The 26,075-nt window shown below is 39.6% G+C and overlaps 1 protein-coding gene across 1 annotated transcript in view; it reads right to left on the reverse strand.

Moving 5' to 3' along the window:
• Window positions 1-1,717: 1,717 nt before the first annotated feature.
• PLPPR1 (phospholipid phosphatase related 1) overlaps window positions 1,718-26,075 on the reverse strand; it is a 293,484-nt gene continuing 269,126 nt past the window's right edge. Inside the window, exons 5-8 of the mRNA XM_008974087.4 lie at window positions 17,399-17,649; window positions 13,893-14,069; window positions 9,376-9,507; window positions 1,718-2,832 (exon numbers count right to left, since the gene is read on the reverse strand). Of these exons, the coding sequence (XP_008972335.1) occupies window positions 2,800-2,832; window positions 9,376-9,507; window positions 13,893-14,069; window positions 17,399-17,649 (593 nt within the window). The 3' untranslated portion in view covers window positions 1,718-2,799. The remainder of the gene's footprint in view (window positions 2,833-9,375; window positions 9,508-13,892; window positions 14,070-17,398; window positions 17,650-26,075) is intronic.

Genomic DNA, 26,075 nt, shown 5'->3' on the forward strand with positions numbered 1-26,075 from the left:
CATCTAAATGTATTCATCTTTCAGCTATCTTCAGGCTCCACTAAAATCCTCTTTATTTCCAAATGAGTCATAGTCTCCCTTCAGCCAAAGTAGGAATAAGTCTGGCATCTATTTGTGTATTACAGAAATTTTAACTAAGTGATTTTTCTGTGTCAGGTGATGTTCTTGGCACAGAATAAAAAAAAAAGACATCATAGATAAACACAGGGGCTAACAGCTTCATGAGGTTGCTTATGTCAACACACCTGGCTAGCCTTCCTTTGTTTCTCTCTCCTCCCCCACTTTCCTCTTCCAAGAAGAGTCAGACTTTCTCATGCACCTGTGGGCTTTCCTTAAAAAGAGAAAAGTTTCCTGCAGAATTCATTCTCTGAGGCTACAGTCGCCACTTGTCCTATTTGGACAGACGGCTTTTTCCTTGGCAGACAACCCACATGGAGGAGTCTCTAGCCTGAAGAATTTCGAATGACAGACTTGACAGATCAGTGTGAGGCCTGTGAAGTGTCTTGGGGCTAAATAGGAGGCAACACTAAAGTTGCCATGCCATAGTGGTAGGGAATCAGACTCAGGGATTCCAGGGGTAGGAGTCCAGAGATGCCCCTTAGCTCCAAGTGGACCAGAGTGCTGTCTCAGCATGGCTCAGTCATACACCATCTCCCAAGTCCAAGGCCAGGAAAATGGAGTCTGTGGCCAAAGCTCCTGGAATACTACAGATAGGTCCCTTTAAAATCAGAACTAGAAAGAAGAATAGAAGGATAACATGACTCACTCTACCAACTTATGTTCTTAGAAATGCTATCTGGTAGCCAGAAACATTGTGACAAGAAATGGGTAATGTAAAAGCAATTTAGACTGCCAGCATTTTTCAGCATGTCTTATGATGAACAATAAAATAAAATGAATCCCTCATTGTTTCTTTTTTAAAAATCCTAAAATGTGTTTAGAAAAAGAAAAATCATTCTGAAATTGCGTGACATTACAGGTAGGTAGCTTATACAGGATTGGAGAGCCCAGAGCTTACAAATTATTCCTTCTCACTGTTTCCTTTTCTTCCAGCAGCATCCCTTAAACCAGATAAGTAGGTTTATTACACTGAAAACCCATGAAAAGATGTGGACTCGGTTCAAAGGCATATCTTGATGTAGTGGAAATAATGAAATTTGGAGTCGGGCAGACCTGGGTTTTGATATTACTGCTGACATATATCGTACTCCTTTGGCTTTGTCACAGCTTCACTGGGCTCAGTGTTTTGAAAACAGACAGATTATGTTTGTGAAAGTTCTTTGGTTCCCTCTCCTAACTGTAGTCAGATATCACCCAGAAGATGTGTATGACATTGTATGTGCATAGGTAAGCTTAGGCCAGAATGAGATGGGGGATTATGAAAAATTTTAGCAGAGGTAACTTTTGTTCTTAAAAACTACTGTCTAACTTTTTATTGACAACTCAGAAGTATCTATGGGTAGGCTGAAGGTAGAGGGAGCGTGCTAGGGATCCAGAATGTTTCTGAGTATCTTAATAATTTAAAGAATTTTATTTGCCTAAACACTCACATATTCTCACACACACCTGTGAAGCTATCCCTCAGTCATGCCCCTATTAGAATTTATTTCAGCAGACGTGGAACTGAACAGTGTAAACACTTGAGTTCACTTCATCATGACTCTTCAAATACCTTTGTCCTGTGGCTAAAGCTTAAGACAAAAGACATGAGCCAGAATACATTTTGTGATAACTTTTTCTTCTCTTTAGAAAAAAAAAATATGTACAAAAAAAGCTGAGAAGAGCCAACATGGAAGTGTCAAGAAAACATTCTGATAGGTACGGACAAAAGAGCTCCTTCAATCAAAGGAGTTACATATTAGTTCTCACCATGCTAGAAAAATGAGATGCAGTTAAAATTCTAGAATAATTAAAAGCCACAAAGTGAAACTGTTGTTCTGGGGCCCTATGTTGTAGATTCTCTGATTCCTTTTCTGTAAAATAATACTGTGCAAACTGTAAAATATTCATTTTCATATAAAGTCCATATAATATGAGATACAAAACTGTTGAGTTGACAGGGGAGGCTGATGTTGGCTGCTTTTTGGAGAAAAGCTGACAGTGACACCTGCCTGCCAGAAGACATTCCAGAAAGATCTTGAGTTATTTAGTAGAGGCCATTATCTAAGAAAGAATCATATAACCCCAATACCCTCCAAATCCAGAATTCTCTGACAATTGTTTGTATAACTAGGTGACTTTGTTAATATATCACTTTAAACTTTGAACGTAACAATTTGTTAAGAGATCAGAGTGCAACATTCTTTTTGAAGACAATTTTTTTTTCTACAATTGACTTTGAGATTTATTATTAACCAACATTGTCCTTCCTGCAGCTCAAAAGTTTGCCTTTTATTAAAATTCAAAAATTCTGGAGGAGGCAGCAACTGTGGTAATAAAAGTTTAAAGTGAATTGTTATATTTACTTCTGTGTTTATAAAACTGAGAAAAGAAAATTTGTGTACAAATATCACAAAACAACGTCAACCATTGAATAAATGTGGTTCTTCAATGCACGCTTGAACAAGAAAATTTTGTTGGTTTTAAAATTCTGGCATAAATATATTAAAGCTGACCAAAAAAAAAAAAAAAATCAGGGCAAGCTACATCACTTCCTCATACAAAAAATGTACAAAACATTAGCTTCTAACTAGATAAACGTAATATTTGTCATCACAGTTTGACATTGAGCAACTGTGTGTTTTGAAGTATAGAATTGGAAGATGATTTTAAAAAACAGCTTGTGACACATCAGTCGTCTCAGGTAACTTCGGTCATGGACGCAGAGTGATTCTGTGGAGCAAACACAAGCAGATAAAATCTGAGATAGGGTTGCCTGACACGTGCACACTCACTTGTCCCTAAATATTCCCTTGTTTTGTCTCCTCAAGGGTACACAGGCTGTTCCCTCCCCCTAATATGCTTTTCCAAGGCCCCTGAATTTCCCTTACCTCTTTGGTTTTTTTATTTTATTTTTTGAGACGGAGTTTCACAATTGTTGCCCAGGCTGGAGTGCAATGGTGCAATCTCAGCTTACTGCAACTTCTCCCTCCTGGGTTCAAGCAATTCTCCTGCCTCAGCCTCCCAAGTAGCTGGGATTACAGGCATGCACCACCATGCCCGGCTAATTTTGTAGTTTTAGTAGAGACAGAGTTTCTCCATGTTGGTCAGGCTGGTATCGAACTCCCGACCTCAGGTGATCCACCCGCCCCAGCCTCCCAAAGTGCTGGGATTATAGGCATGAGCCACCATGCCTGGCCTCCTTACCTCTTTTATTAAAACTTCCCTGATTTTTCATCCAAAATAGGATAACTTCTTCACCCAAACTTTTTTTTTTTTTTTTTTTTTTGAGACAGGGTTTACTCTGTCACCCAGGCTGGAGTACAGCCTTGATCTGCTGGGCTCAAGTGATCCTCCTATCTCAGCTTCCCGAGTAGGTAGGACACTGGGCACATGCCACCATGCCTGGTTAACTTTTAAATTTTTTGTAGAGACAGTGTCTCACTATGTTGCCCAGGCTGGTCTCGAACTCCTGGGCTCAACTGACCCTCCCACCTTGGCCTTCCGAAGTGCTGGGATTACAGGCACAAGCTACTGTGCCCAGCATCTTCACCTAAACTTATTCTCTATATAATTCTGTCTTATGCTTAAGTATTTTCTAATATAAACATTTAAGAGCCTCAAAGTAACTTAGCATCCCGCACATTTTTAATGTAATGTTTTAAATATGAAACAGTTCTAGTGTTTAAAACCTTTCTACATGTTTTATCATTAGAGTCACAAATTACATAGAAGTGAGTTTATTATTTCAAAATGTATAGAATTTTTGGGGGGTTTGTTTTTAGTTTAACTTTTTTTGGCTAGAGAAAATGTGGCTTACATAATACAGATCCATTAAAATATTTTTCTTGAGACTTGTATCATGGTCTTGTATACGATGCATTTTCATAATGTTTCATGTGTTTTGAGGAGGGTTATATATAATGCACATCAGATCAACCTTATTGATCATGTGTATCCTTACTATTTTTGTTTGCTTATTAATAAGAGAAAAGTATTACAATCTCCTGTGACTGAGGATTCATCCATTTTCCTTGTAATTATGTCAAATATTTTTGTCACTGGCTGGCTTTTAATTAGTTTTAACTATTAAGCTTTTATACATGTAATCAACTAGGTGAGGGTGGATATTTAGGTTCTTCTTTTGAGTAAAATGGGCTCTTCACTGTTTACAAGGTTATTTCTGAGTTGCAAAAATTCTCTCTCCATGTTTTCCCTACCATTACTCCTCTATTCAATCTTGGCTGCCACAATCAGACAGAAAGCTCCAGGACACTTTTTTTCTTGCATTGGTAATATAATAGAAACTTTAGCAGCAGATAGTAACTGCTCGAGGTTCATCAAATGGAAGCATTCAATTAAAACAACAACAACAACAACAACAAATATATATATATATATATAACCTCCCACTTCTTGCAAACCTAAAGTCTTGTCTTTTATTTGAACTTAAAACTCAATGCTTTGGGTCTATGAAATTATTAAATCTTTAACAAACTGTGGCTTTGATCTAATTATTATTATTGCTTTCCTGATTTCTGTCTTTTTTTTTTTTTTTTTTTTGAGACGAAGTCTTGCTGCTGTCCCCCAGGCTGGAGTGCAAAGGTACAATCTCGGCTCACTGCAACCCATGCCTCTTGGGTTCAAGCGATTGTGTTGCCTCAGCCTCCTGAGTAGCTGGGATTACAGGCACCTGCCACCACACCCGGCTAATTTTTGTATTTTTAGTAGAGACGGGGTTTCACCATGTTGGCCAGGCTGGTCTTGAACTCCTGACCTCAGGTGATATAAAATATATATTAAATATGTATAAGTATCTTTTAACTATATATGTATACATATATAAGTATATATACATACATAGATGAAGAAAGTAAGGCACCAGGTTTAAGTAATATGCCCAAGGTCACCAATCAAAATTAAACGATATGTATGTATGTATATATACATACATATATACTTATATATGTATATAAATATATATTAGTGTATATATGTATCTATATTTAATATATATTTTATATAATTATATATATTTTTCCCCCATGGGGAAGACATCTGGAGACTCTATACCACATCCAGAGTGAGTTAACACAGTTGCTTCATTTCTAATTTAATTTTTGTTATTAGAAACTGTGTGGACAAGAACTCAACTGAACAACACTCAGCTGATTGCTCATGTACATTGTGAGTGGGGCGGGGTGTAGAACATGGATAATTAAGAATTGGTTCCTTTGGGATCCCAACAACTTTATACAATCATAAAATAATGCTTTGAAAAACCTGACTACTTTTGTTTTATAATTGTTTACTTTTTGGTTTCTCTATGGTATTTGGGAAAGATTTTAGAAAATGCACCCCATCTCAATCAACTATACTAAGGGGAATCACAGAAGGTAGATATTCAAATTTGAGGTAATGTTTTAGAGAGGGCCAGAGCACTGTGGCTCTGAGGGCTGCATGTGGCAAAGGGGAAAGAATGTCTTGGGAGAAAGGGAAACGAGGGTGACTGATGCCCTCCCCATCCAGTCTTCTCCTTAAGATATTTTGAATAGTGGGATGGATTTCATGTGTATGAATGTGTGCTCTGAAGAGAGGTTCTAATCTCTGATCTGAAAAGGTCCACATGCTGGGAAGATGGTTCTGTTCCAAAAATTACAAAGATGCCGTTTCTAACAGAAACCATGGCTGTTGGAGTTGCAAGGGAAGTTCTTGCCCAGAGGGGGGTATTTATTTTGGAAAAACTGTAGCTCAGGTTAAGTATACCAGCCCCCTGTAGCATGTTTTCATATTCAATGCTGGGAGTTGTGGATTTCAAAAAAGAATTTTCATTGAATGAAATCTCCGACTGTGTGGTGTAGGAGAACCAGCAGGGCCTCAGTATTGGATGGGTCTTCATTTAATTTTGACTGGGTGACCTTGGGCATATTACTTAAACCTGGTGCCTTACTTTCTTCATCTATAAAATAGGATATAATAAAACCAATACAGTATCATGAATATTAAATGAGATGACTCTCAATAAATGCTAGTTCTCTTTTCTTGACCAACAAATAAAGGGTTTATCTTTCTAACTATCCATGTGGAAACATTACTAAAAACAGATGCTTGGTGACTTGCATTTTTCACGACTGGTATGGATAGCATAATGTGAGAGGCAATACTTCTCTTTAGCTTTCTGTGGCTTCATTCTGGCTAGCCTGCAGAAGTCCTTCTCATAGTTTCTTATAAATCTCTACTTTCCATGGATGTTCAAATAGTGATTATGGTCAAATTTGAGGTTCTTGGTTTTGGCTAAAGTGTCTACTTTAGGTTTTGGGACAAGTTTGTATTCATCCATCAATATGTATTTCACACCTAGTGGATGCCAGTATACATGGTAAATAAGACATGGTTTATAGGGTCCTCAAAAAGTCCCAAGTCTTTGGAGGAGGCAGACATGAGGGAACACTTGGCTTTACTTATGAGTGACAGTCACATGAGAGGGGTCTGGAGGGTCCTTTGGCCCAAGCCTGGTATTCGGGCAAGGCCTCAAATTGTATCCATATGAGGCGGCATCCATAATCACAAAGATCTGTTGACAGGTTTGAGAGAAGTTCAACTACTACCTGTAAACAATGAATTAATATCTATTTTAAGAATCCTTTATCTATCTTGTGAATAGCATTTTTTGAAACCCTGTTTAGCACTTCATTTTTCAATTTAAGTAGAATCCCTCAAAATAGAGTCTGGACATCTCTAGGCCTGATCAACCATCAGTGGCTCTGAGAATTAAGAGAGAAAGAAGTCTAGGGAAGACATTAGACAGATGTCATGCTTGAGCAGTGCTGGGTGGAAGGATGAGGTGTGCAAAAGGGGTGTTCTTATACCAGGATATTCGGGGAATAGCATTTACAAGGACACAGAGACTGGTATGTCTATGGAACTCAGCAAATATTTTCTGTTTCTTTTTAAAATTCACTTGTTTTCATTTTACCACCCCAAAATAGAGACCCTCTCTGACTTCACTAAACACAGGATTGTAATTAGGGAAGAAAAGTTAGAGAGATTCTATTTCACTATTTCATTACAAGGTATCACTATTTAGCTAATTTGATATTTAACCTGTAGCAACAGGCTGTATATAAATAAACCAGAAATATTTTTGTTAATATTTTATTTCTAGACCAAGTTAAAATGTTAGCCTTAATACAAATTAAGGGAAAACAAAACAATACTTGGTACTGTATTAATGGAGAACCTTAAATATTTTTCCTAAAATGGAGATACGGAGGTAGATTTCTTGTTCCAACCCCCCCGCCCCGCCCCGCCCTCAAAACCTGGTTCATTAATAATATTAAATTTAATTAAAGGTAAAAAGGCATAGGATATTGAGACCAGCCTGGCCAACACGGCGAAAAACCATCTCTACTAAAAATACAAAAAAGTAGCCAGGCGTGGTGGTGCGTGCCTGTAGTCCCAGCTACTAGGGAGGCTGAGGCGAGAGAATCGCTTGAACCCTGGAGGCAGAGGCTGCAGTGAGCCGAGATCGTGCCACTGCACTCCAGCCTGGGCGACAGAGTGAGACTCCATCTCAGGGGGGGAGAAAAGAGCATAGGGTAGTTTGTCTTAGAGAGATGTCATAGTTAATCATTGTTAAATAGTGAAAATATTATTTTATATTGCACTGATATGAAGTACATAATAATTCCAAAGGGAACAAAGGGAAGTGATTTGTTTATCTTTTACATCTTCTATAAAAATGCTTGAGTAGGAAAATGCCAAATGCAAACAAGATTTTATGATAAACAGACTATGACAAAACATAAACACTTTAGCCGGGCTCAGCTACCCGAAAAAGATGACATGCTAATGAAAATCATATTATTAGTTGTCCCCCTATCTGCTTAAAGAACTCCTACTCATCCAGCTTTCCTACTTGCTACCTATACAGCCTCGGGCAGGTAATCTAACATCACTGTCTTCAGTGTTTTTTTTGTTTGTTTGTTTTTGTTTTTTTTGAGACAGGGTCTCACTCTGTCACCCAGGCTAGAGTGCAGTGGCGCGATCACAGCATGCTGTAGTCTTAATCTCCCAGGCTCAAACACTCCTCCCACCTCAGCCTCTGGAGTAGCTGGGACTACAGGCATGCGCTACCATGCCGGGCTAATTTTTGTATTTTTTTAGTAGAGACAGGGTTTTGCCATGTTGCCCAGTCTGGTCTCAAACTCCTGGGCTCAAGCAATTCACCTGCCTTGGCCTCCCAATGTGCTGGGATTACAGGCGTGAGCCACCACGCTTGGCCTGTCTTCTGCATTCTTATCTTTACCTGTGAAATAGGAATTACAGTATCTATTCAATAGGGTGGTTGTTCAAGTAATGATATATTTGTAAAGCTCCTAGCAATTGTCCTGGGAAAAATTAAGTGCTTCATATCATCTGTCCAGGCTCCTTTCAGTTGGCAAGTCGTCTTCCTGGCTTTCCCTGTCTTCTCAGATGGAGTAGATTTTTTCCCCTTCATTTGTATTCATACAGCACTTTGTGCACCTCTGATTCAGCATGTCATATTATGACTACCTATTTATATCCACCTTTCCTGATCATCTGTGATTTATTTATTTATTTAGTAGAGATGGGGACTTGTTACATTGCCCAGGTTGGTCTTCAACTCTTGGCTTCAAGCAATCCTCCCACCTTGGCCTCCAAAAGTGCTGGGATTACAGGTGTGAGCCACCATGCCTGCCCCTTATCTATGAGTTATTTGAGGGCAAGGACTATATCAATTATTTTTTGTATCCCTGGTATGATGCAAGGTTCTGTTGTAGAGTAACAGATCAGGAGGTACTGTTGCATTGAATTTTTGTCACAAAAACAGGTCCAAAGGGACATTTAGTAGCCTTTTAAAATGTGCCTCCAACTTATATCACTGTGTGTAACACAACCTTTTTCTTTCCAAATATTATCCTAGTTATTAAGTCAAATTGCTTTTTTCCATATGATTAGTGCAAATTTCATGAATATGATATTATATTGTAGGTCAAAGTATCCTGAAACAGCTAAGGTTTAAGTTAGACATTACTAAGAACTCTCTGAGGATTCATGATTGCCCCAACCCCCGGAATAAATATAGGAATAGTTGAGGGGAAAAAGTGAAGGCTGCCTTTTGTGAGGGCCTTTACAATAAATGAATCAGATTCTCATTGATGCTGGGTAGATTAAGTGGTATTCATGGATTGATACTAACCTCCCAAAGTGTTCAGCCTGTGGGTTTGGTTTGCTAAAACTGCTTTACCATACCTGTGCACTTAAGGTTTCCAGAGGGCTTTCTATCCTAGGGAAAGCCATTAGGGGTACTCCACGGGGATCCTCAGGCTTGGGTTTGGAAGGAGATCCTTGCGTTCCTTTAAAGTTATGAACCACACACATTCCCTGCAGGATGAGGGGGAAAAAAGAATGGGGTCAGACTGCAGCCATCAATGCCTGGCATCTGTGAGGGTGGCAGGCCTTTCCCCTTGAATATCATCACCAGAGTGACCTTTTTCCTTTGAGAGAGGGGAAAGGGACTATGGGAAGTACTGTGGAAACGTCTGTTTAATCACCAGATGACCGATAATAATCACTCTCCACCCCATTGGGTCTGTTTTCTCACCTGTAAAATAAGAATAGTAATACCCACTTCACAGATTTGTAATGATTAAAGACATGGTGAATGCAAACCACCTCATAATAACAGTTAAAATTTATGGAGGGCCACTATGTGTCTGGCACGACCCTGAGGATTTTATCCAATTTCACTTAACCCACCCAACAATTTCATAAGGGAGGTACTATTATCTCCAGTCTAGATAAGGGGGCACAGGGAAGTTATCTAACTTGCCCAAGGTCACACAGAGATTGAAACTCCAGAGCCCCTAAATCATATCCCTATACTATTTTGCCCCTTAAAAAGTGCCAAACGCATAGCAAGTATTCAGTCTATGTTAGCTGGTCTTTAACTCTTACCTTAGATAGTCATCTTCAGATTATGACTATTTGCTTGAGATCAGATAACTCTTTTCTTTTATCGCTTCCATTTAAAACTTTCCCTGTAAGTTACTGCCCACTTTTCTGTTTCCTGCCAAGGTCTTTTCATAACTGACTGTTTCTACCATCTTCCCTGCTTTTTTTTTTTTTTTGCCCAAGAAGAACCCCCCTTTTCCCTGCCTCTTTCCATACTTTCTTTGTTTCTTCATCCAGCATGTTTGAATCTTTCCTGCTACTCTTCAAACCCTGTAGCACATTGGCATGCATCCTCTCTACCTGGCTCATCTCCATCTCACTCTTACACTCAGCTTTTTTCTTTTTTTTTGAGACAGAGTCTCACTGTGTCACCCAGGCTGGAGTGCAGTGGTACGATCTCGGCTCACTGTAAGCTCTGCCTCCCGGGTTCACGCCATTCTCCTGCCTCAGCCTCCCGAGTAGCTGGGACTACAGGCACCCACCAGCACGCCCGGCTACTTTTTTGTATTTTTTAGTAGAGACGGGGTTTCACCGTGTTAGCCAGGATGGTCTCGATCTCCTGACATCATGATCTGCTGGCCTCGGCCTCCCAAAGTGCTGGAATTACAGGCGTGAGCCACCGCGCCCGACGACCCTACACTGTGCTTTAACTGGGAGGAGGGGAACCTGTAGAAACTTTGGAGTGGAGAGACCCAGGTCCCTCTGCTGGTTATTGGTTGCATGGCTATTGGGCAAGTTACTTATCTTTGAGCCTCATTTTCCTCATCTATAAAATGAGGATAGGAATATTGTTAGAGTTGTCCTGGGGGCACTTGATTAGCTGTCTGTAAAGCATACAGCATGTGGTACTTGTTCAGCTAATAACTTCCTTCCCCTTCCTCCCACATTCCGCCTCATGGGAACCACAAACATAAAGCACTATTGAACATTTACAGTAGATATCCTGCCAGTCTCGGTGTTTGCTCTTCTTTTTCTGTCTCCTCCCCAAGTCTCTGCTTTGGAATGCCTCCAGGCTCCTCCAGGACATCCTTCCCCTCCCATTTCCCAGCTTTGTGTGTGTCTGTGAGGTGTGTTCACATGCATGTGCCAACAGGGTGGTCTCTCTTATGCCAGAGCAATTCAACCACAGATCTGGGTCTTACATAAAGGCCATTTGTAGGAAAACAAATTTTGACATCAATTGGGAAGTCACTTGAAAGCACTAGCAGACCGAGTAGTTACTGAGTGATGAGAAACAGGGCTGCATGTTATGGAGAGAAAACAAGTTTAACGTTGAAGCAGGATTTGTGTTGTAAGGGGCTTCAGCAAACCCCGATATCATCCCACAAAGACCCTACAAAATTGCTTGGAACAGTCAGAATGGCTCTTCCTCTCTAACTGGGGATGGCGGCTTCAGAACTGATGGTCAGCAACATTGTTTGTCTTTTCTTGAGCCGAAGTCTATTTATACACCATTGATCTCCCTTTGAAACCCTTCTCTTCACTTCAAGTCACCTGTTTTCTTTCCTTCTTAAAAAAAATTCCTCAGGAATGCTAGTAGGCGGTAGGGGGAAGAGGAGTTGGTTAATCAGTACAAAAATACAGTCAGATGGAAAAAATGAGGCCTGCTCACTATAACAGTAGAGTGACAATAATTAACAATAATTTACTGTATATTTCAAAATAAATGGAATAGATTTGGAATGTTCCTAACACAAAGTAACAGTATTTGAGGTGATGGATATCCCAGTTACCCAGATTTGATTATTATACATTGTATGCTTGTATCAAAATATCACACATACCCCCGAAACATGTGTAACTTCTATGTATCCATAAAATGTTGTTTTTAAAAGGCGTTCCTCAGGAAAGTTCCTAATGAGATATCAAGATTTTATGATGACTTCAGCACTGCTTTTCCTGCAACTTCATCCAGAGTATTTGCATTTTAGTTTTTCATCTTTCGCTATAGGAAGAATGCCTGGATCCATTCAAAATACTGGCACATTTTTGTTTTATTTCTCTTCACTTTATTGCATGTTGCAGATATTGTGTTTTTTTTTTTTAAATTGAAGCTTTTTGACAACACTGTGTCCAGCAAGTCTATTGGCACCATTTTTTCAACAGCACATGCTCACTTTGTGTCTGCGTCAACACTTTTTTAAAGCCATAAAGTGCTTTTAAATTAAGGTAACTGCATTTTTTTTTTTTTAGACATAATGCTATTGCACACTTAATAGACTACAGAATAATGTAAACATAACTTTTTATATGCACTGGGAAACCAAAAAATTGTGTGCCTAGCTTTACTGTGATATTCACTGTTGCAATGGTCTGGAACCAAAGCTGCATTATCTCTGAGATATGCCTGTCATTTTGAATTAGAAAGAAGCTTCCCAGTCAATGTTCTGAATGTGAGCATTGTCTGTATCTTAGCAGATTTTTTACAAGTTGGAAAACCAAGTTAGAGGCTGGGAGAGGCATGTGTGTATTTTGCATATTGGGGAGGGAAGGAAGAGGGGCTAGGAAAAGGTAAGTCCTATGACTGAAATCCAGCTATGTGTGATGCCAGTCCAAATGGATCTTAGACCAGAGAGGGCAGAATAGGAGGAGGGAGGTCCTACAAGACTGTGATGGCTTCTTTCTCCTTGGGGAGGCTTCCTGAACATTGTTAGGGGATTCATTTCATGCATAATATAAGTCTCCAGGCCTGATGATTCATCATAAATTTTTTGGGGCCTGTTTTAAGTCCTTGAAGATAATAGAAATCTGCATCTCTGAGGTGTGACCATGCAATGGAATACTACACAGCAATAAAAAGGAATTATTGATACATTCTACAACATAGATGAATCTCAAAATAATTATGCTAGGTGAAAGATACCTGAAAAAATACATTATGATTCAATTAATATGAAATCGTAGAAAAGGCAAACTAATATAGAATGACAGAAGATCACCAGTTGCCTGGGGATAAGGGAAAAGGAAGGGTGAGAGAGAAAGTTGTATGCCAAAATTGATCAAATTGTACACTTGATGTGTCATTTATTGTATACCTATTATACTTCAATAAAACTGTGAAAGAGAAGACAAAAAGAATAAAAATTAACCTCTTTTTATCAAATCCAACTCAATTTAAGGGATTTCCTAGGTGAGCAGGTGGCCAGACCTCCATTTATTTGGGGAACTAAAACATAATCAGAAATACAAGAAAAATGTATTAACCAAAACTCTTCTCCAGGAAGATAGGTGGTTGAGAAGCCAGTTTAGTGGAAGTAAGATTCCCAAGAGGCATGTTCCAATAGTAACAGAGGCCCACTAAAAAGGGTGGGTGTGATCATCTGCAGGGTTTTTTAAATTTCCGAGTGGGAGATGCAACTTCGGAGCTAGAGTTGAGTTTCTTGGGATGCTGGAGAAGAGGCTGCTTACTTCTACCAGTGTTCTTCATTCTCTATTCTTCCCTCAAGGAACACTTAGCTTTTGCCCCCAATATGCTGAGAACAAATACTTAAAGAAGATTGGTTTGAAGGTGTGCCAATTTATCATTAGTCTGCTTGGCCCCAGTCCCAAGCCCAGTGTTGAAAGGGGTAGAGCCAGCTGTACTTCTAGGGGCAATTCTCTCCCTGCCACCCAGCAGGAATTTGGCAATCCAGTTTCTGAAAGGAAAGGGTGTTTTGAAATCATTTTTGTAGCAAAAGCATGCATAATACTTGGAGAATAATTGTAATTCACAAGGTTGGGACGAAAGGAACACAGATGGTGAAGTCTGGGAAACCTGACTCACAGTTTTTCAGAGAGTAGAAGAGGAAAAGGTAAAAAGAGGGAAGTCAACCTACCAGAAACAGGGCCACTGCAGTGCCCAGGATGAAACCAGCAATCACGTCCGAGCAGTGGTTCCGATACTCAGATACCCGGTTGAGGCCTGTCAGGAAGGCTGTGCAGAGAGTTCCGAGGCACAGCACCGGCTTGGCCAGTCGACTGCTCTTTGTCTTGATTGTGCTTGTAATATACATCTGGAATAGGACAGAGGCCAGGGAGTGACCAGGCAGCTGCCTTGTGCTATGAGTACACATGCAAGCAAGCAGGCACATACACCAGCATACACAAGCAGGGGCTTGTGTCAAAGCAACCACACTAACTAGTATTCCTTGAACAACTCCACTAAGATATTTAATAAATTATTTAGGTAGGAAATCAGTGCAGCAAGAACAATGAACAGGTGTACATTCTTCAGTCTTTTGTAATCGAGTGGACATGTGAACAGAAGTTATTAGTGACACAAAGAATGTATTAACGATTAGATTCAGAACATGTAGTTTTTATGTGACAAGTTTAAATATCATTTGGGGTATAAGAAATCCATATGAGAGTCTGAGATACCAAATAAACCTTCTATAGGAATGAAGCTTTTGGTGGAGAAGACCAGGTAGGAGAGTGACTGTAAGTGACAGTACATTTTATTTTTTGTGTCCCCAAAAGTTCCTAGTTGCTTTGTCACACCTTCAGGTGATTAATACCAAAGTGTTGACTGATGAGTTAGTGGACAGGCTGAATTAGAACCTCCCAACAACTGCATCACATAAATAGGTTTCAGCTGTGCTAGTAAATTGACTCCTACATTCCTTAGGACAGCTGTGATCAGCTTTATTTATTCATTTACTCCACTGTTTCTTAAAATATTAAAACTTTTCTATGTGTTCCACAAGATACAAAAGGTCAAGAAGACCTGAGCTAAGTAAAAGATGATACACTTTATGACACCTGAGATGTAGGCGGCTGTTATTATTTTGTTGTGAGGTGCTGGGTAAGACTCTGACGTTTTACAGGTTCAGTTAGCAAATGTGTCCCTGGTGGTTTAGAGTTAGGAAGCCATGCCTTTTTCATGTAAGTACACTTTTTTAGCTAACCTTTAGTAGTAGTTACAAAACACCACTAGAGGGCACCATTGGTCTATCATTTCTTAACAAATGTGCTATGTGAGCTTAGCAATTCTAAAAAATAATATGCTGATACTTATATAGTATGTGTATATGGCCTGAGCACATATAAGTTAAAATAGACGCATTTTACAGTATTACAATAGAAATTCTTAATATTCTAGAATGATGCCTCAACACTGGTGAGAATACCAGAAGATAGGAATCTCTTCTATATAACAGATTCCCTATAAAACTGGTTACATCACAGTTACATAAATTACAGCATATTATTACACTATTTTCAGACTCTAGTAAATGTTACTTAAAACCTATGCTGCATATATTTAGTTGTTCATGCTATTATGTTTTCCAATTATATCTGTCATAAATCTTTCCTATAAGATTAAAAACTATTAAAAGCATGAGCCTATGGTTAGTTGGTATTCTTCATAGTATTAACTAGTACTTAGGAAATCCTTGTTGAGTAATTTCTGAAAGCATTTGACATGTAATAGCGGCTCAGAAGATTTATGCAATTGGAATCTTATATCAGGATTTATCTCACTATAGTCTGTGAGGCATGATTTGAATTGGATAACATCTGAATCCTTGAGAACATGTTATAGTCACATTTATTCTGTGTGAGCTGATGATATTTACTTCTTTCTTGCCCAAAGAACTTCGTATCTCATTTGTTGAGACAGTAGTTTATTATAAGTAACAGAATAATTTTTATAATGGTACTATAAAAATTAATTTCTCACAGCAATGACTTGAGTCTGATAAAAAATACAGGAAAAGGCACAAGAATACATTGTTTAGGTTCTAGATAATTAGGAAAAATCAACATTCTGAAAATTTGAAAATATGTTGAATACTTCAGAGGGCTTTATTTGTTTAAAAAAAATACCTGCATAGAGGTTTTTTGGTTTGGTTTTGTTTTTGATAAAGCAAAGACATTTAACCGAGCTATAATCTGTTTTGTAAATTGAGGCTTCTGTGTTATTTGCATCCTTGTTTCTTTAATGTGGGGACAGCTGAAGTCATTTTTGTCACATATTCATGTCACATAGTTGGTGGTTGACAAAATAACCCTATCGATGTGATCCTGTAAATGGGACACAAAGGCACTATCTGCTCCTGGTTGTTTTAAATAAATAGATCAGACTCACAGTCACAAAGAATGACTGTGTATTAATTATTAGATTCAGAACATGCAGTTGTTATGCAACAAATTAAAGAATCATTTGGGGTATAGGAAACCCATATGAGTTTTTGCCTTTTTTCCACCCTAGGGGTGAAGGCACAGACCTGTTTTCTTCCCGCAGAGGCAGAACATGCCTCCTGCAATTACACTCAGTGACAGGAAGGGTAGCATCTCCCTGGGGGGTGGGTTGAGGGCATACTCAGATGTTTGGGAAGAATGGACAGTTTGAAAGGAGGCTTCCTTCTGTCTTTTCCCTTCCCACACTTTCCATTGAGAATCACCAGACTAGTCATATTCTGAATATAAAAGAAGTTGAAGTAAGGAAAGGGGGTGTTTTGGGCCAACAGTTGCTCTGCCACTGGTAAATGCACCTGATGTCCACCAGCAATATCGTATCAGCCTGTGGAGCCTTTGAGCTGATCTCTGCATGTCTATATTCTGGGTCCTAAGAATGCATAAGCCAGATAAGAGTGAAATGAAGTTATTTCCAAAATGAATACAGTTAAAAAGTTGGAAAATAAGAGAGACACCATTGTTCTTTAAGATGTGGGACATACTTTGGTTTTTCTGTTACTAGAACAAAAAGAAAACAAGAGAAAATTATACCCCAGTGGGGCAGTCAATGGCTGTGCGATCTGGGGGACAATGAGAAACATACTCTGGGGTGTTGAGGTTTTTCTAGGATCATCCCTGTCTCCTAGCAAAGTCATGGAGAAAAGTGTCAGAGCAAAGGAAAGCTGTGTATCCTGGGTCTGCATGTTGTTGGAGCAGCCATTCATATAAGACCCATGCTTGCAAATTTCTAGGCAGGTGTGAGAAGGTGTGCTGTTCCGAAACCAACGAAAACCTTGACAAAGAGTACTGTTGTGGGAGGTAAGAAAATCTCAGACACAGTACCAGGAGTCTGGGTCCCTGCTCTGGTTGTATGATCTTAGCTATACTGTGGGACCCTGCTTTCACATCTGTAAATGGGAGGATGTAATTAGGTGATTATCAAAACATTCCAGAACTAATATCCTCTGGCAGATCAGGAGATTGAAAGTGGGGTAGAAGTGTGTGTGTGGGGGGCTAGTATATCAATAGCATAATGTAGAGAAATATGCCATACATAACTTTAAGAGTCACTATAAGTGACAATTAAAGAATGGAGACAGGGCAGGGAGACACACATCCTATCAAAAACTGGACTTGGGAGAGACAAGACTTGCACACTCACCGTGGCATATAAGGCGGAGTAAATGCTCAGAGCAGCGTGTTTGGAGGGAAAGGATCTCCGAGCCTTTTCTATCACTTCCAGGTCCCCAGTACAAATGTTCCCATTGTTTATAAACTGGTGGTGCGCTTGGCAGTCTGCACTGGTGTAGTTCGGCTTGCACACAGTCAGGAAGTATGGCGTTAAGTGCCCAGTGACCACTTGTCCGGCGTTTACAAAAATGTCAGTAGCAAAAAGTCCAAATGCAAACACCCCTATAAGAAGATTTAAAATCATTAGCAATGGTAACATACTCTGTCAATTGCATTTTTCTCCTAAGAGAAAACAGCGGTGAGAGTCCATGATGGCCTATCAAAATGATTCTAAGTACTCCCCGGAGTATCTTTCCAGGAGTGGTACCTGCTTCCCAAATCACCATTTCTTCCAAATTGATGTAGACATTCTACTGTTAGCACTTTATGGTTTTGTATTGGTAGTTTAGAAAAAGCACAGTCTAACGAAAATAATTTGAATTTTGGAGTCATACAGACACATCACTGGTGACTCATTCACAGTATAAGTTATTTATCTTTTTTGAATCTTGGTTACCTTAGCTGCAAAATGGAGTAGGGGGTAGTTTGGGGAAAAGAGAATAATCTACCTGCAAAATACTTGCTACGGTGTCTATGTAATTAATCAACATCAGTTCTCTCTCCTTCTATACAAAATATCTTCTCCCTGATTCTACTTGGAAATGTAAATCATCTTGGGAGGAGTTATTTACAACATGGCAGGTGAGAGTAAAGGAGGATCTTATGGAATTGTCTTTTAAAAAAATTATTCTAGAAACTTTGCTTGAATTGGAGTTTCATTTGATGTTGGAAACAGAAGATGAGAATAAAGGAAAAGTGTTAAAAACAAATGTTGTTGACCAATAGCCTCCTATTGCTGCTATAACAAATTACCACAAACCGAGGGGCTTACAACACAAATGTATCCCCTTCAGACTTCTGTATTCTGGAATTCAGAAGCCTACAATAGGTTCCACTAAGCTAAACTCAAAGCATTGGCAGGGCTGTGTTCCTTCTAAGTGCTCAGGGTATAATCCACATCTTTCCTTTTCCATGTGTTCTAGAAGTTGCCTTCATTCCTTATCTTATGGCCTCTTTCCAGCACTTCACATCATTCCAACTTCTGCCTTCACTGTTGTATCTCCTCTGACTCTGACCCTCCTGCCTGTCTCTTATAAGGACCCTTGTGATTATATCTGGATAATCCAGGATAGTCTCCCTATCACAACTTCAACCACACCTGCATTCCCTTTTGCCATGTAAGGTAACATTCAGTTTCCAGGGACATGATCATCTTTTGGTGGGGAACGGTGCATTATTCTGGTTTTGCTGTTGGTCTGAAAACCCTGTGAGTAGGCTATACTTCCTGGATTTTATTTGTTCTCTGGTAAATTCCAGAGGATTAGCCCCAAAAAGCCTGAACATGCAGAGGTTTCCTTACAGAAAGCTTTGCTGTGAGTTATTTCAAGGCCTGTATATTACATCTATGCACTGAGAAAGGCTGTGTAGAGCTATAAGTGGGTTGAAGAGATGAAGATGTATTATATGCAATTGAAGGTAGAAGTTGACAAGTGTGAGAGGCAGCATTAACCCTTGTAAATGTCAAGGGTCTGCTATAGTTTCCACTAAATGTCTACCCAATTTTGACTCCCGTATTCAGTGTTCTGAATCTGCAAATTGTGCTGACTTCAGCACCCAAAAATTAATCCATTATAGCAGAAGTGAAGACTAGTTTGGCTGAAACCTTCGTCTGGTTTTCATTTGGATCTGTGCTGATTGCCATCATCTTTCTTTTTGTGGCCTTGCCAGAATGTGCTTTATCATAATGAGAACTAGCTCTTAATCTTCTGCTGGCTCATACTCATTGGGTCTGACCTCTGAGAGCAGGCATTCATTGATCATCCGAGGCAGTTTTCACCCCCAGGTACTGGAAGTCTGAATGGTTGGAGATTTTCTACATCTTCCAGCAAGATTTTCAAAGACCAGGTTGCTGGGTCTTTCAAGGGGCAATAAGTCTGTCCAGACATAACTTTTCCAGGAAACTAGGGTGATTTACGATCTGAAAAAGGAAAAGTGGCAGGATCTCCCTTTGGCATTTTGTCAGAAGTGTTTCCAATTAGGGCAGGTTTTATTCTTTCTTTGGCAGAGGATTTCTAGGTTCCTTGGGTCAGTGCCAGCTCTGTGGTCACAGCGATTGTATGGTGGCCAGCTCTCCACACCATTGTCCTGTATGCCAAGGCTGAAAGTGGCTTTCTCTTCTTCTCTCTGCCTTCTGTGGATTGTGTCTGTTTCTTCTGCTGGCTTCAGGAGCATCCGCTGTCCAACCACTTCATTCTGGTGCATTTGATGCAGCTTCAGGAGGTACCGCATCAGCCTGGGAAGCCCACCTGCCCCGTGCAGGCCACACCAACAAAGCGCGGTGGAACCTGCACTGGTAACTCACAGACCATGTCAGATCATACAGGGCTTTTCCAAAGGAACTCAAGCCATCTCTCTCTTACTTCACCCTGCGCTCCTTGTGTGTATTTTTACAAGCCTCAGAAGCTAAAAACAGCTACTTTTGCCCTTAGAGTCAGATGAAACACCATTTGGTCTCCAGTATTGCAAGGTATGATTTGAAGATGTTTTAAAAATGTCTCTGTATCTTGGCTTGGAGTCTAAAATTCTTCAGGTGAGATCATATTTTTTAATAGATATTTTTCATTTCTGTAACCCCACACCCCTCAGATGGTTCTATTTATCTTAAGGCTCTGCTCCATCTGTGTTGTTTCTTACTTCAGAGAAGCCAAAGCCAATTATGTTTCTGAATGGATTTTCCAATTTACAACAGACACAAAAGTCCAGAAGTAAAGCACTTTTTATTTATTTGCCAGAGCTATGTCCTTGTTGTGATTGCTGTGGCTGTGTTCAGAATTCTGAATATGCTTGGTTTGGAAGATCAAGAACTACAACCTGGAGGGCGAGACAGTCTTACAAAGTTTCTGAAATCAGCCGCAGAGCAAGGGAGGAAGCAGATGTGGGTGTCACAGGAGGAGCTGAAGCCCTGCCTGTTCTGATTACAGAAGTAAAGAGGTACTTACAGGCTCCCCGCCTCAGGCTGGTGTCAAGCCTCAGGGGCTGGGAAATACAAATCTCCAGAAGGGTTTTTTGTAAATGTGGACAAAGGGCATCGTGTTCCTGCTGGGGTGTAGATTGGGAACCCCACAAACATCTTAGAGAAGTTTCACATCCAGCTTGGCACCACAGCATAGGGTAACTGCATTAGCAATGGCCAAGGAAGGGTCAAATTAGTTGAGAAGAGGCTTGGAAGAAGGACAAAAAAAATTGGTGTCTGCTGGTGATGGCCATGATCAGGTCCCAGTAACATGGATTGTCTAAGGAAACCTGAGCTCTTTGTGACCTAAAAGAACATAACTGATGCACACTGGGCTAAACAAAGGATGAAGAAAGAGGATGATGAAGGTGTTAAAGTCTCTCACTTTTTTCTCAGGGTTTTACCTGGACCCCATCTGATCTCAGATAGGATGTCTTTGGACAAGTTAGGATCTTTGATCCCTAGTAGTTCAGGACATGGAGTGAAATTCTGTGACCCTATTCCTGCTATGGACTCAGCACAGGACTCCAGCACTTGACTCCACCAAGAATGTAGTAGAAACAGTGACAGAACCAGGAAATGTGCATGAAGGGGATCTTCAAAGCCACCAATAATTGGTCTACTGACAAACAATAACAGGCCTCATTCCAGGATCCCTTCAGAACTGGGAAAAGTACAGAACCAGACTGCTCAGTGCTGTCCACACAGCAGACCTTCATTAGGAAGCCTAGATGCATGCAACAGAGTAACAATTAGCAGGGGTTGGTGGGGTGAGCAAAGGAAGGACCATGTTCCTTTTAGGCCCAGAAAGTCTGAGACCTTGGGTAGAGCCTCAAAACTGAAGGCCAAATGTTGCATACTAAATGATAAATGTGTAATTCTCCAGTCAAAAAGGCACTTTGCTGACAGCCTCTGATGGATCATCTCTCATCGTCCACTAAAATCATACATGACGACAGTGAAAAAGATGGAAACTTGGCCAAATGACACCAAACTGAAGGGAGGATGAGTGAGAGGGGTCCACTGTTGATAACCTTCATATGGAGTATGTTTAATCTCTCTCTTTTTCTCACACACATACACACACTTGCGCATGCACACATGCACGCACACACACACACACTTTTACCTCATGGAAAACTCAAGCTTCTCCTCAGAAGACAGAGACTACAGAGACTGCAGGAGAAAATCTAGGGAAAGGCTTTCTTTCTTTCATACTATCAGGCCCCTGACTCTGAGATCCAGGATTTAGACTCCCCAGAAAACAAGGCTTCTGTCTCCCCACTGGATGAGTTCGCTCTGAATTGGCTGAAGACTCTCCTCTCTTACCTGTTTTTTTCCTAAATGTATTTACAGAGAGACTCCTGGACAAGAACTCAACAGGAGGCGGCAGGGGCACAGGCAAGGGCATTTCGCATTCCAAGAGGACTAGATCCACGTGTTCTGGAGAGCATGGCTGCTGCTGGCTATAGCAGCTTTGTGCACGCTCTATAGAGTACCAATGAGCCACACAGTGAGGACAGCAGATGCTAGTTCCTTGGAGCTGAGGAGCTCTAGTAGGAAGCCTGCTAACTAGGGACTGGACTTGGGGCTGTGTATGTCTGCTTTCAAGCTGTAGCTCTGAAAAGTTGGCCAAGAGCAAGTCACACTTCTGCTGATGAATAGAGCATGCATAGGTCTTGCCCCATTTAAGAGTAAATAGGGAGAAATAATCACAGATCACATCGGACGTTGGAAAAATCTCCTATTTTAGACTAGTATGGTACCATTATTCTCTCTCATATTTCTTGTTTCAGTAGGAACTTTACACTTGCATAGATTATTCAATAATTTCCATCTGTCACATTAGAATTGTTGAATATGCAAGCTTTATTACAGCAAGGAACACATTTATTTTTGCTCATCATTGTATTCCCAGCACCTAGCATCAAACTTGGCACATAGTAAACATTTAACAGATAATTGTGGGATCAATGAATGAATTGCTGAAGAAACTTTAGAGATTAACAGAAGAGGATAAAAGAGCATAGAAACTTGTCCATATTTTCTAATTCATGTTGGTGCCTTGCATCCCTGATTTCAGAGAACATAGTTGACAAAAAACCATTTAGCATGTACGTTGCAGGGATCATATCTCCTTTTTATAAAATTCACAAAGTTGGGCATAGTGCTAGGCAACTAGAAAATAAGTGATCATTAAAAACTGGGACTTTATAAGTGTCTCATGAATTGGAAAACTGTAAATCATAATTCACAAATCAAAGCACTCTCTATTCTAATGCAGTGAGAATAAAAAAACCTTAGAGTATGGAGATCTATGTCATACACAACAAATACTTTTTATTGGAGATGTTTGTGAAGCACAAGAAACTCAAGTCATGATGAACTTGGGAAGTATTGATGGGTAGTTTTATTGAAACATGCATATCTTAGAAATGTCCCTATTTCTGATTCTGAGAAATTACAATGGTTGTCAGTTTTAGTATTAACACGTGGGCACATAAAAACTCCTATACATTTTCATGTGGGGAAACTAACACATGGAACTTTAAAAAAGAAAAGAATAGTGAAAAAGACATAAAAACAATTTATCTGGATTAAATTGCCAACAGTACTCTGCATCTATGTTGAAAAGCTACTCTGTGGGCAGTTGCTTAGTCTGAACCGCAGCTTTTACCACCCCTCCCTACTTTCCTTAACATTCGTTCTCAATCTCTTATCAAAAATTGTTGGCCAGGCACAGTGGCTCATGCCTGTAATCTCAGCAGTTTGGGAGGCCGAGGCAGGCGGATCACCTGAGCTCAGGAGTTCAAGACCAGCCTGACCAATAGGGTGAAATCCTGTCTCTACTAAAAATGTAAAATTAGCCAGGTGTGGTGATGCATGCCTGTAATCCCAGCTACTCAGGAGGCTGAGACAGGAGAATCACTTGAACCTGGGAGGCAGAGGTTGCAGTGAGCAGAGATTGTGCCATTGCACTCCAGCCTGGGCAACAAGAGTAAAACTCCTTCTCAAACAACAGCAACAAACCAAACCAAACAAAAAAACCTGTGGGCAGAGTGGCTTGTCCCTGTAATCCCAGCACTTTGGGGGGCGGAGGTGGGTGGATCACTTAAGGCCAGGAGTTTGAGACCAGCCTGGCCAGCATGATAAAACCCTGTCCTTACTAAAAATACAAAAATTAGCCGGTGGTGCTGGGCGCCTGTAATCCCAGCTACTCAGGAGGCTGAGGCAGGAGAATCGCTTGAACGTGGGAGGCGGAGGTTGCAGTGAGCCGAGATTGTGCCACTGCACTCCAGCCTGGGCAACAGAGTGAGACTCTGTCTCAAAAAACAAAAACAAAATAACAACAAAAATAAACTGTTAAAAAGAGGACTGTTCTTTTGTTTCTCTATGGTAAAACGATGTCATGAAAGATAGTGAAAATAGTAGCATGTTGTATGATATTGAGGATACTTGAACATTTTCTCATTTTCAAAATCTAACCAGCTTTGTGCATCTCTTTGTGGTAGCTTTTCTACCGTGATGTCCACAAAATGAGAAAACATGCCCTCCCATTAGCTTCTGGCCTCTGTTTTGGTAGAAAAAATGATAAAAAATCTTATCCCACACAGAAAAGTACAAGCAAATGGCAGGTGTTTACCAGTGCCATTTCAACACTGTAAGAGGAATACCTAAGGAATTCTTAACACTGTTTCCCCAACCACATTCTGATTCAACCACCAACTTCCATTGGAAATGGAACACAAGATTAAAGAAACACATACCGTTCACTTTTGCTTTTTCTTTTCCACATCAGGATCCCCAGTAGAAAATCTCTATCTAATTCCATTTTTGCCAAGGTACCTCAATTCAACTATTGAAGACCATTCCTTCAGGAAACCACAGTTTCTTTAGGAAAAGTGGTAAAATGCTTTCTCATTAACATGCTTTATTCAAACTGGAAGTTTCCTATGAAGATAATTTATCTGAGGTTACCATGTTCATCCCATTTCCTTATAAAGGTGTACTGACCTGATGAGATGTTTAACTATGACTGCCATGGATACCAGGTAATAATAACAATAGCTAATATGCTGTGCTTAGTACATACAAAGTATTGTTCTAAGTGCTTTGCAATATTAGTTCACCTAATGCTCACCATGACTTTGAGGTAGACACTATTATCTCTACATTTTACAGATGAGGAAATTGAGATCCAGAGAAGTCAATTAACTTGACCAAGGTCATACAGCTAGTGAGTAGAGGAGCTTGGGTTACAAACCGAATAGTAAGGCTCCAGAGGCTATATTCTTAATCATAATTGTCTAAGCTTATTTATTATTAACATACATATGGATAAGCATCAGACCATAAAGATATTTTAGCTTATGCTTGGGAGCACACACACATGCACATACACACAGCACTGAGAAGAGGCAAGGACTTTATAACGTCCCTCGTGAAATGTATTTCACTTGCCACGACAGAATACAAATTCTTCAATTTTGTAGTCAATTTTCCAAAAGGAAGATGATTGAATATCTATGATATGTCATCATTTGAATAAGGCACTTTTCTCATCACTTTAGCAATGAATCTGACTTTTTTCTAGTATGACAAACACAATTGGTGCAAATTGATCCATATGCCTTATATATTGTGCTTCAAAAATAAGTTTCTGGCAAAATTGAATACATCAGTTCCTTGGATAGTAAATTTTAGGTGTTTACAGAGCAATGCTGTAGTCTCTTTCTCCTATCGATACTGCACAAACACCAAAGGCTGACAACAGCCTGCTTGTCTTGATCAGATGGTTGAAATCATAAGAAAAGATTTTATTAAGGTCAATTAATCTGAACCTAGTCATTTTATCTGTTAAAATGAATTATAAGTAGGCCTTGTATCACAGGGTGATTATTCAAATCATAAAAAACAGTTGTAAAAACACTTTGTAAATTGTGAGCCCTTTATTGATATTGCTCTTATAACTGAGAGAAGTAGATGTAACTAAGGGAAGTGGTTATAAATTGATTATAAAATTATTTTTTAAATGCAGGAAAGATATAAGAAACCTACAATTGTAACAACCTGAAACAAATATTTGACTCAGTTATTCATCCTTTGTATTAATAAAGCACCTTTTACAATGCGATAAGCTGGTGGTTTAGAAAAAAATACCCTGTATTTGTCATTGTAATTACTCATGATAAGTGAAGATGAAGGATAATTACTTAATAAAGATGATGAGTAATCAACTAGAAAGCCCACCAAATATTTTTATAAACAAAAGATATTTGTTTATATAAATATAAATAAAAAAATATTTTATAAACAAACAAATACATTTTTACTTCCTCAAAGCATAAAATTACTCTACTTCTTAACAGGATTTTATCTCAAGGATGTCCTCTTTACTCCTTTGACAGGACAATTCCCCAGTGCTTTATCTCATAAATATGAGCCTTCTCTCTCGCCACCTAGCCTCTAAATATCTTCTCGGTCCCTCTAGGCGGTATAATGCCAAGTGCTGCTTAAGACAGAAGAAAACATAAAA

This window comes from Pan paniscus, chromosome 11, assembly GCF_029289425.2.
Source record: "Pan paniscus chromosome 11, NHGRI_mPanPan1-v2.0_pri, whole genome shotgun sequence".
Lineage (NCBI taxonomy): Eukaryota > Metazoa > Chordata > Mammalia > Primates > Hominidae > Pan > Pan paniscus.